The sequence below is a fragment of the Calonectris borealis genome, chromosome 14 (assembly GCF_964195595.1).
Source record: "Calonectris borealis chromosome 14, bCalBor7.hap1.2, whole genome shotgun sequence".
In the NCBI taxonomy this organism is placed as follows: Eukaryota; Metazoa; Chordata; class Aves; order Procellariiformes; family Procellariidae; genus Calonectris; species Calonectris borealis.
Window position 1 is genome coordinate 8,817,093 of NC_134325.1, and position 12,565 is coordinate 8,829,657.

Sequence of the window (12,565 nt, forward strand, 5' to 3'; positions counted from 1 at the left end):
GTCTTCACCCGGGTGAAATGCACGCTGGCTCCAGGACAAAAGATGCTGCGCTATGGAAGTGTGTGAGGCCACGGAGCCAGCGCTCTGCCCTCACCACGCAATCACAGGACTGGAGTCATTGCTGAAACTCAACTGGGGATGAGAGTAATCAAAGAAGGCCTAAGCAGGAACAAGATAAGAAAAGTACGGCAGCTTATAGAGCAGAAGGGATCTTTTAAATTTCTAGTCTTTGGGTGACAAGTTTAGAGCTGGCACTGAAGTGTCCAGGCACAGTGAAGCACAGGTATTTGAAAGCTCCCTGCCACAGGGGGGAACTCTGAGTCCTGAAAGGAGTTATGCACACCTTTTAAAGGCTCTCTGCTTTTTCTCGCTGTCTAGCTAGAGAACTTTCCTCTGCCCAAGTGTAAATCCGCTGCAAAGGCATTTCTCATTCCAGGTGCCTTGGAGTGGTATGATTCCCGAATAGCAGTACTTGGGGAGAGGGAGGGGGAACTCCTCAGGCCAGCTCTGTGAAAGTTACCTCCCGGAGCACACAAATTTCAGAGCATGATTTAAAACCAAGCAAAAAAGAAGATCACTTTGTTTCTGGAACAGGACTAGTACAGGTCAGCTCTGAAACAGTATTGCCTTTTGAAAGGTTCCTGTATGGCATACCCAGTTTACCAGGTGATGGTGACAAAAATGACAGAGTATCTCCAGTGATGAAGTAAGCGAGTGAGTCGAACAGAATTGGAATTTCCCAGCTCTTCTGCAAAAGCCCTGAGAACAGGTGCTTACTTCAACTCGTGCCAATGTGGGATTCACCAAGGAACAACATTCTTACTATACTTTTTAAAAGACTGACTGTGAACCTCTTCTGCCTCTGCCAGTTAAAGGAGTATTCATAGAGGGATTTCATTTGACAAATATTTCCACCTTCTTGGAGCTCGGATCTAAGAGAGCAGCACCCCTCCTTCAGAGGAGAGGAAGAAGGGGTAGGCGGTTTTGTATAGGTTCTTTATCAAGTCTGGAATCGCTCTGGTTTCCCAACAGACCAATATTCAATGAACTCAGGATTTGACTGCTTTAAGTTAACAACAAAAAAAAAAAGTAAATTTTGGAACTCAAAGCATTCAAATCCCGAGTCCATCAAATGTATCTAAATATCTTTATTTTGGAACTTTAAGATAAACCAAAATCTGAGCCCAAGATATTTTACAGTATCCATTTAAGATAAAAATATGATTTACATCAACATTAGAGAGGAGGTCACCACAGTGTTAGTCAAACACAGGATCTCTCACCTCTGTGGAGCTCTTATGTTTATTTTACGAAGCCAAGACTCCAACACTCTCAAGTGCTGCAAGTATAAGTGAGCTACCATTGTATCCCCCTCCACACGGCACATGCAAAACTGCAGCAACTCATAACGGGTAAGATTTAGTGAGACATGTTACTGGATACTCAGTGCTAATATTTGCTAACGCACAGAATCGTCAACAGTACTTCAATGTAACTCTCCCAACACAGAGGTTGTGTTTGCCATGTTGTGGTTTGGTTAAATATCTCCACCTTCAAGTCTAGTCAACTGAAAGATACTTTAGCTCGCACTATGTCTAAAAAGGAAGCCAGCTGCCCCAGGAGAGCGGGACATGTGTACTGCGGGTATGAACGATGAGACACACGGTGCTATTGATTACCTATGCTTTGAGGTGTTTCTGCCCTACCTTGGGTATAATTTACTGCGAGATGATCTGTCCAACCGCTGAGAGGAGTCAAGCTGTGATCGAGCTGAGCAACCTCCCCTGAAATGATGGAGGAAATCAGTAGCTGATTATACACACAATTTTATTTCCAAAGACAAATGTTCAGAGTCCATTATTGACATCTGTAAGAACTGAGTCACGAGAGGGATCGGGGGTCAGGCAGGGTGCCAGAATCACTCACTGTTCTCAGAATTAAATAACAGCAACTGAAGTTACGCATTCACAGCCCATTTCCTCCAGCTTCCTTTGAGGTTTGTTCTGCCTGGAAATCAACAACTTGCAGCCTGTACATTTCCTTGCTAGTGATTTGAAAAAGGAGGAATGGCCTTGACCAATGGTCAGAATTCAGTTCAGAAGAGGGTCTCCTCCCACTGCAATCTGAAGAGGTAGCAATATCTGGCCCAGCAGCATAAGCCTTTCTAGACCCCATATTTTCATTTTGTAAAAATAGAATAATACAAAATACAAAGTTATGTACAAAATCACTCCCTCTTCTTCAAAAAGATTGATCAGAGGCAGTGGTTGGGACCAAGAGCTGCTAAGCAAAGAAAATCTGAATTGTGTGTTTTGGCTAACGGTGCCAATGTCCTCAGAAAAGCTGAGGAGCTCCTGTTACAGCTACGCAGAAGAACATTTCACTCCCTGGTGCATGTGTCCTGCAGAGAGATGACAGTGGACCGGGAAATACTCCCTCAGATTCCACCAAAGCTGCTGAAGCCAGCCCAAGACAGCAAGACGCTTTTCCTCGGTACAGACAGACATCTCCGCACGAAGATAGAAGCACACCTTGAGCTGTTGTGTTAACGAAGCCCCCAGTTTCAGCAGACTGTTTGTTTTAGGTGTCCTGCTACAGAAGATCTAACCCCAAACCTGTCGCTGTTTGTCAGCATGGGTTTTAAGAGCTTTTTTTCCTTTCTTAGGGCCACATGCTGCCCTCTCGTGGGGAGCCCAGTGGATGGTACCTGCTGCCTTGGCACAGCCCTGAGCCCCCTGGCACGGAGAGCACAAACGGGGCAGGTAACTCAGGGAGCTGCGGTCTGCCAACACCCCCAGGAACAGCAGCTTCATGTAGGCCACCACAACGTACGCCTCATTATCACAGCTCCCCAAACCCCCCAAAACCTCCCGATTCGAGCCCCTCCCCGATATGCCAGGCAAGAATGGACCCTGAGAGGAGTCTGAGGGAGGGACGAGGCTCTAGTGTCTCGTACGAAGGTGTGCCACAGCATGTGCCCACAGCGTCCTTACGCCAGGCCATCTTCTCCACCAGATTTTACTTCTCCATTACTGCATGTGGAAACACATCCTGCTGGGACAGAGAGCTAATGGCCTTTGTTACCCACTCCAAGAGCAAATGGTCAAGTTGGACACGTGTCCTGTGCAGAGCTGGGACAGGTATTTGTAATGTGCTTATTTCAGCGCTGCTGCGTCCATCTCGCGCCACAGGCACCGGCTGAGGGGCTTTCTGGACTAGCCGAGGAAGACGGCAATGCCTGCAGTGTTGAGCATTCAGTTCCTAGAGCTAAGCTTCCTTCTTCCACTGAATGAAGTTGCTGTTCTCAGCATGGATGAGCCTTTTCAGGGTTTTATTTTTGTAAGTTTGCTGAGAGAATTAGCACCTACGGGAGCCGGGGCGCAATAGTTATGCTATGTAAGGCAGGCAGGCCCCCTGAGCACTTTTCTGCCAGTCCTGTTTTTAATAACTGGTACCTCTCAGCTTTTCCACACAGCCCCTCACACCAGCACTACATCAGTAACAGCAAACTGGGGGCCACCCAAATTCATAAGCAGGGTTGTGTCACAGACAGGCTTGTCTGCTGGACACAGAGATGCTGAATTCCCAGTTTTCTGGAGTGCTTTCCGCATTAAATCCCAGAAAAATCGTGATCCCCTCTCTTACCCTAAGCTGCTATCCGTGGCTGGGTTTTACTCCAGGCAGCGCCTCCAGAAGCCAGCTGAGCCGGCATTTTGCAACAGGTCTTCCAACTGGTGACGGGACATGTGTAGCTACAGAGCCTGGTCACAAAGAGGGTGTGAGGCAGATGCTAGTGCTAACGCAGTGACAAGCAACTCCTAACCTCTGGCTCTAAATCCAGAGCAAACTCTGTGGCTCCCTGCTGCACCACACTGACAGCAAATACTGCACAACTGTCGTGGTTTAACCCCAGCCGGCAACTCAGCCCCACACAGCGCTCGCTCACTCCCCCCCGCTGGGATGGGGGGAGAATCAGAAGGGTAAAAGTGAGAAAACTCGTGGGCTGAGATAAAGACAGTTTAACAGGTAAAGCAAAAGCCACACGCGCAAGCAAAGCAAACCAAGGAATTCATTCACTGCTTCCCATCTCCAGGCAGGAGTTCAGCCATCTCCAGGACAGCAGGGCTCCATCACGTGTAACGGTTACTTGGGAAGACAAACGCCATCACTCTGAACGTCCCCCCCTTCCTTCCTCTTCCCCAGCTCTATATGCTGAGCATGACGTCATATGGTATGGAACGTCCCTTTGGTCAGTTGGGGTCAGCTGTCCCAGCTGTGTCCCCTCCCAGCTTCTTGTGCCCCCCCAGCCTGCTCGCTGGGGGGGTGGGGTGAGGAGCAGAAAAGGCCTTGGCTCTGTGTAAGCCCTGCTCAGCAGTAACTAAAACATCCCTGTGTTATCAACACTGTTTTCAGCACAAATCCAAAACATAGCCCCATATAGCTACTGTAAAGAAAATTAACTCTATCCCAGCCAAAACCAGCACAACTGAAGGACTTTTGGTATCTCCAAATGCAAATGTGAGGTGTGTTTGAAGCCTCATTTGCTCTTTTGCTTAGCCCCAACTCTTTCCTGCTGTTTTTGGGGCATGAACACAGAAAACTGCAAATAACACTCGCCCAGCCTTGCAGGTCCCACAGCAGCCCCCAAGGGCTGCCAGCAGACAACGACAAGCCAGCAGGCTCCTCAGCTGTAATGCTGGCCAGCATCTAGTGCCCCACGTTGTCCCAGCCCTACGCTGCCTGCTCCCTGCCCTGCCCACCCTTTTACACATCTCTAAGGCTCCCAGCTTGGGAGAGTTCCTTTTCTCGTCTTTGCCCAGGCACACGTTTGTCCATGCCCGCAGCCGGCATGCGTACCCTGCACCGAGCCACCTTCCAGGCCAGCCAGCCCTGCCCATGCTCACGCAGGGCCCCCTCGGTCACCCCAAAGCAGCAGCCTGCTGCCGGGGCAGGGCATCACAGGCCCAGCAAAGCCCCTCGTCGTTGCACCGCAGGTGGCTGCTCCCGAAAAGGGCGAGGGGAGGCCTGAGCAGGCACAGAAGGAACCAGAGGCAGTGGTTCCAGCAAGAGCTGTGCCCCACCAGGCACCCACAGGTATAGCCCGCTGCGCTCACCCTGCCCAGCATCCCACTCCTTCCAAGTTTACATCCTGGGCCAGCTTGCTGCCTTTTTTAAACTTCCACTCATTTTTCTTCTGCTCAAGAACTGTATTTTTCGTGTTCTCCTTTCATGAAAGTCCTTGCACACATGGCTCTCTTATTGTCAAATACATACATAATATACGCACACACACACACATATGTATTAAACATACCTCTACACTTCCCTATCTCCTGAACTTATTTCCAGATAGAGATTCTCCATTCAACTCACACCAAGGCTCCTGTCCATGCTTAGTATTTCGTTCCATTTCTTCTAGCACAGCAAGCGGGAAAGTGCACAAAAACCACACTCAGGCCACCACTGCCGTGTTAGATTCAGGCACAGAAGCTTCCTCTAAACCTGGTCAAGCATAAACTTGCTCTGTACATAAGTGTTTCATGGATGTTTGTAGTGTTCTTGGTATGACATGAAACACTTGAACTAAGATCTACTAAACAACAAATTGCATCTCAAGTGACCACTTCAGATTCCAATGCAACTTTTTCTTTTCTTAGAACTATGAACCCCTTATTTCCTGATCCCCAGAATCGTCACAGATGGGAAATTTCATGGCACATGATTAATATCCAGGTTTGTAAGTCTACATTGCCTATTGAATAAATTTCCAAGAGAAAAAAGCAGGCTTCAGTTGCATTAGATCAGGTTTAGCAGCTAGCCAGTGTGAGGGAGTTTCCTTAATGAATTCCGTATTTATAGACATGTTCAATTAAGGAAAAAGATTTCAAGGTCATCTTTTCTGACCTATTTTTTTCATTGTGTACTAAATAGGCTTTACTTCATGGACTTCGAAAAACTTTATTACTCTTCAAAATTTGTTTTATCAGAGCAACAGCTGCACTAACATATATATTTAAACAGAGAACGATTCTTTTTTTTCTTTTTTCTTTTTTTAACACTTAAAGTGGTTTAATAAGGTAGTTTAAAAGAGCAACATGCAGAAAGTCATACATAATTTGCACTGACTTGGAGAGAAACTAGATGCACTTACCTTCCGAGAGTGGAATCTGTCCCATCAATACTCTAACTCCTCCTGTTTTCCCCCCAGGCGCTGTATTTGCATCACTGCTCACGGGTGTTCTACAGTGACAGCAGAATATACATTGTGGACACCAGAGAGTGAAAATCTGCCTATGAGCAAAAGAATTGTTCAAACTAAATGGGCAGCAGCAAGATGTGTTCTAGGACAGGTTGGTTCCAGGGATGCCTAGAAACAAACCTACTTGTACCATCCCTGAATTCGGCTCAAGTTCTTTAAGAAGCACTTGTTTATCTCCTCCGCAGCAGCCTTGCACAAATACAGTTTGATTGGAGCAGCATTAAAAGGAAGATAGGAAGTATATGTACATTTTAGTTGTGACAGGTTTTACATTCAGCATCTATTGCATTTACAGGATGTAATCTATACGCATGATAGAAAAAGCATTTGCATTTAAGTTTATTTAATTCAGAAATATTTGCGGACCATTATCCTTGCATTCTGTTCCCAAGGATTATCGTAATACCATTCCTTCCCGCTTACTCACACCAGACCTCTTCTGATTCCTTGGATTTAAATAAGCTTCAAGCCTTGCTCTCTATATTCTGCTATTACTTACTTCTGTCATGTAAACACCCAAAGGTCCCAGTCAGAATTTCAGCTCCCGCTGTTCTGGGCGTTCACAAGATAGTTCGTACTGACATTCCCCATCCCCGAGGGTATCAGCGCTCATGTGTCCACCACTGCAATCTAGCAGGTGGCAGCATTCACAGTATCAGAAAGAGTATTTGAATAACACGATTTTTTGCTGTGATTAGCCTGTAGTCACGATACTTTTCCATGACCTCTATATTCCTGTATGTCATTTACTTTGCTGTCTTTTCCATATAAACCAATGTCAGCTTTCTACAGCTAACAGCTTAATCATAGCTGTATCTTCCAAAACTGCACGAAATAAACCCAGATGGCTACATTCAGTGTGATACAAATCAGTCCTTGTCACTGTGATGAAAGGAAGCTAAGGGTCAAACAAACAACTGAATAAATTAAGGGGAAGATATTGGGATTATTTTTATAAAAGTTTGATAGATTGACTACAACTAATAATCTCAACACAGTATCACAGAAACAAATACAGAAAAACAGTATTAAAAATTATTATAGATCAACTCATTTATAATTTCCTATGATCTAATTCTAATTTTTAATTCTACGAAATGAAGTCAGTGGATTTAATGAAAAGGTCTGATGAAACTGTGGTGTAATCTTGAAAATATTCTGGGAACTTGTGTCTTAACACAGGTTTTCACCTTGTTTTGTTTTGGGCTTTTTTTTATTATTCTTAAGTTTAAACAAGGGAGTTGGGTTTGTTTTTTTTTTTTTTAAGAAAAAACCCATATTAATCTACAAAGTAATAAAATACTTTGGAGTTACTTTAAGTATTCCGCCTTCATACAGCTGGTTACAACAGGCCAATTGACTCCAGCTCATCATATAGGAGACATTTTTAGTGTAATTATTAGAATTAATACCAGGATAATTCTGGTATTACACTAGTCAGAAATATGTGTACCACTAAATATATGAAGAATTGTATCTTTATGGGTATAGATGCAGGCTAATAATGTATTACATGAAACAGAATGCTATGGTAAGCAGATGTTCCCAGGATAAAGTCTACCTCCTGATGTGTGGTAACTTGCCACACAACCATTAATTTTGGCACAAAGCTATTATTTAGCGCAGCAAAGACTACTAAAAATATTACCCAGGATTTTCATGCAACTACAAGTTCACTGGTTTATTTCTCTTATTAAATCTGAAACATTTTACATTAATTTACAATCATGAAAAAGATCCTTACGCTTATCTCATGTAGGTGACATTAAGTCATCCAGTTAGCACTAATTATTATTTCAAAAGTTAAATCCTGTTTCATAAGGTTAAACATTTTTTGAATCATTTGTTGCCAAAAAATAACATCAGTCTACAAACACACAGAAAGTAGAAATTAAAATTTCTACAGAGCCACTACCATCGCTATGAAGATACAACGCCAAGTGTTACAACATTCTGCAACAGTTATCACTTCTACCAATATTTAAGATGGCAAAAATTCCCTCTTCACTTTTTACTGCACACACAGGCTCCACAGTAAAAGGGAAATTTTGATTCATAACGTTAGATCAAGGCTAACAGAAGTGCTTCTGAGTCATTTACTTTTTATGTAGAAAACGAACAGAGCTGTGGAGCAAACAGGATTCTTCTTCAAGAAAGGGCAGGTTTCCCTCCTCGGCCTCGGACCGCACGCCGCACTGATGCACTCCTCTCCTTCCACAGACAGCAATGAAAGTGGCCTGCGCACACGGGGGCAACGGAGAAGCAAAGCTGAGGTCCGCTGTACAGACCGGGGGCGAGACGCTGGTCCCCGAGCAGCCGTGCAGAGCTACAGAGCCGCGTGCCCACGAGATGAGGTGCCGCGCAACGAACCCAGAGCTCAAGTCAGTCACTCACGCACAGAGCAAGAAAGCCCAATTTCACCAATTAAAAATATTTGGATGTTTCACAACTTTTGTTTTCTTGAATCCTTGTTGAAACCAATCGCTCCGATTTGTGTGTCACTCAGCAACGTGAAAGAGAAACGTTCAGATCCGTGGCCTTCTCAGGAGGGAATACAGCAAGAACTGCCCTGCTCCCCTTGGCGGAGAGCGCACAGACCACGGCAAAGCCGCCCTGCTGGGCTTGGCCCCGAGGCTGGCACACCGTGGTGGCACACCGAGGCTGGCACACCGAGGCTGGCACACCGAGGCCCTCCCCTCCCAGCGCCCCTCGGACCCACCCGTACACTCAGAGCAGAGCTGCAGCACCTCGCCCATTTCAGAGCGCTCCGTGGCCACACAGAGACGGCCGGTGGGCCATTGCGACTCGCTGACGCACTGCATCTGGCACGGGAAGCCACGAACAGTAGAGAGGTAGGGGCTGTGCAGCCAGAGGGAAACCATCTTCAAATACCTTCCTGGGATCTCACCACAACAGAACACTTCACCACAGACGTAGCACTCCTGTGCTACGACCCCTCCTCGTTTTGGCATCCCTTAGCCGTTCCTCCCACTCATCACACTGCCTCATGCCTTCTTCCAGATAACCCCTGTCCTCCTCCCCAGGAAGGCAGCAGGGGCCCTGTTCAGGATGAAGCACACCAGCCAGGAGCGCGCAAGCACCTGCGTTCCTTCGCCTCTGTTCTGCTAATTCGCCCCGGCCTCCCTCCTCCCCCCAAGCCTGTTTGCTCCCCTTTGCTGCAGGCCTGGCAGCCCCGTTCCCGGAATGGGTGCTCACCGCCCTGGCACAGACACCCACAAGCAGCTCTTGAGCTGGAGCAGGAGCCCCCGTGCAGCCAGCCAGGACACAGTTCTCCCTCTTGGCAGCAACACCAGCCGCTTCCCTCCTCCGCCCAGACCGTGGCACTTCTTTCAGGGCAGTAGCAAGAGGAGCACAGCATCGCATCACCCCATCCTGACTGCTCTGCTCCCCAGCTGTGGCCCAAGACCACTGCCCCTTCCCGCCACACCGTGACCAAGAGTGTTCTTGCCACATCACGGGCTGCACTGCCTCAGGGCTGCCATGGCGCGACAGTTCAGCAAGGCTGCATTTGGTAGCACTCATTTGCTCCTAACAGTGTAGGGAAGAGATTCAGACCCTGGCTCTCGATGGGGGTTTCATCTGTCACACTGTGGATGTGGCATTATTCACGTACAACAGTTAAATACCACATACCAATGCAATGAAACCCAGGCAGATCTGACTCCACACCCTAGGAAAGGGAGCATTTGCCCTGCCTACACCGCGAAATTTCAGTCCCTTTCCCAAGGGGGCACAGAGAGGAAGCCTGGGCCCGCTGCGCCACTCGGCACTGCCAGTGACCGAAAGACAGAGGTCGTAAGTCCATCTCCAAAGGAGCGGGACTGCGGCCATCTCTCTTCAAGGCAGAAGGCCCAGAAAGTATATTACACTGAGGAAAGCGTTCGCATGGCCGGAGGACAGTGACGTAATGTAAGCGTGGACAGAAAAGCACTGAGACAACATTTTGATCAACATAGTTCTCGCTACAGGCACTTTCAGAATAGCCTTCTCTCACATAAGAAACACAACCTGAGGAAAAGGAGACAGAGTTTGGGAATCTTAAACAGCATTTTGCCATAGATGACTTTTGCGGCCACAGTCTGGTTGAGGAATATCTTTGTACATCTACTTCTCTCTAGCAAGACAGGGAAAGCAGCCCTTCTCTGCTCAATAAGGTCACTGCAAGGTGCTCAGACAAGATAAGGAATGTAAGGATTGAGGCTCATATAAGAACCTTATACAGGTTTAAACAGTGATGTACAAGAGCATAATCTATGCAAAGCCTGCATTTAAATTGGGGCTTGTGTGTTCAACTGCAGGTGCTCAGAGGACAGAGAATTTTATACTACTCGGAAGAGCCAATGACTCATGCTGTCCCAGGCCTACGCACAGGGAGAGCACTGAGATTTAGCGAAGAAGCTGTTCTGTTGTAACATTTGCAGCCAGCCCAAAATGGAAGTGTCCAGCGGGTCAGGGTCTGTTTTCCGTTACTGTGGTGCCCTGGTTTTATTTTTATTCTGCTATCAGTCCATTTAAACCAATAGGTCATTAGCATGAACTCAGTGTGATCCAGACCCAGAGCACTCAAGCTAATATTCAACACTTTGCGTATTCCTCCATATGCCTCGTACAACATATAGTTCAGAGGAAAATTATACCTTGTGCAATTCTTGGACTCACTGGTTTGGATTAAAACTATTTAAATCTTAGCTCGGAATTTCCTGCGTAGCAAAAGTTAAGGGAGACATCAATCTTGTTCTCACTTTCCGCAAGACCAAACATGAACCCAGTTTTGTTGAGGTAACATGCATTAATGGCAGCCCAGAGTTCGTCCCAAACCACACTACTTAGCCTGTCTGTCCTCATTAGCTTTTAGAGTTACTGATGAAGCAACAGAGCAGAGCTCTACAAACTTCTGCTTGGCACCATTCAGTTACAGAAGTTATAGGTAGTCTCTAATTCAGAGACCGATGAAGTATCTTTGGTACCCAAAAGGTATTATCTGGAAAGGAATCAAAATTCTGTTCACCAAAATATTTATATTAGCTGAGAAAGCCAAACTCTGCCAAGAACGGAGCTGGCAAGCTTCCCTGGAGTTTCTCTGCCAGTGTGTAAAACACAGAAAGCAGCCCCACCTACCACAACCCCTCTGTGCATGCCCAGGGCTGATTAGTTTTTTAAGTACAGTGCCAACTATTTGTAAGGCCTCAAAAATCTGGAAACTTTAGAGCGCAGCAGCCGAATGAAGGATCTTGGAAACATCTCTCTTGACTCTTGGGCTGTGTACTTGAAGTAGTTCTGTGGATGCGCCAACACGTCAAACAACGCTTTTATCAGTTTCTTGTCCTAGAAAAAGGAAAGCAGATTTTACAGTAATTTCACAGAGGAGTTAGGGTCAGCATTACCAAAGCTTAATGACTGATTAACTCATTAAAGATTATGGGCATTTTACTTTTCAAGTACTAATGTTTCAGGGGCTCAGAAACTAGTGGAGCAAGGCTGACATTCAGGCCTCAGGGAAGTCACTGGAGTTTCACATTTATCATTAGCGGCACCAGGATTTCTCCCCCCTCGTACTTCCAAGAACAGCAAATGGGGGGGGGCAGGGGGGGGGAGGAAACACCCCAAACCAAACCAAACCAAAACCAAAAACCCACAAACTGAAAACAAACACTGGATCTGATATCCAGCAAAAGAAAGGTTTACTTGGGATGACATCCACTCAACTTGCCCATGCAACCCTCCCGTAACCAAGGTCAGAGAACTGAAATCCACGACGAGATTTTTTTCGCCAGGGAGGAAAGCCCTTGCTCATCTACAGGCTACAAGTAGCAGCACCAAGTGCTTCTCCGAGAGATTAAATCCCACGTCCCTCAGTTTGCTCCACTGATTCCTTCCAGCACAGCCTATGTGAAGCTCAAGGAGCTGTCTTCACCATAGACTTCCCTAGCAGGTCTCATCCACCTTTAATCCCCCTGGGCACAGGGTCTCATATCCATTGCTTTGCACAATCAGGATGTGCTGCTTCACCCCACTTCCCTGAAGCATGTGTCCAGTGCACCAAGGAACAAATCTGATGCAGGGCAGGAGGCAACCTCACTGGCACAAAGTAGTGTCATTTTCAATCAAAACCAACATGTTTAGTGAAAGGAATATACCTTAAGTATTTCTTGATGATTTTCAGATGCATAAAGTCTACCATCCCGAACAATGTCTTCTATTAGTTCTTGGTAATCCTCTATGGGGAATGCACAAGAGAGTAATTTGCAGGTTCACTTCACTTACATACTCAATACCTCCCTTGGT

The 12,565-nt window shown here is 46.4% G+C and overlaps 1 protein-coding gene across 1 annotated transcript in view; it reads right to left on the reverse strand.

The window, feature by feature from the left end:
- Positions 1-11,278: 11,278 nt before the first annotated feature.
- Positions 11,279-12,565, reverse strand: part of SCUBE2 (signal peptide, CUB domain and EGF like domain containing 2) — a 41,407-nt gene continuing 40,120 nt past the window's right edge. The window contains 2 exon segments of the mRNA XM_075163128.1: positions 11,279-11,605; positions 12,418-12,497. Coding sequence (XP_075019229.1) covers positions 11,453-11,605; positions 12,418-12,497 — 233 coding nt within the window. The 3' untranslated portion in view covers positions 11,279-11,452.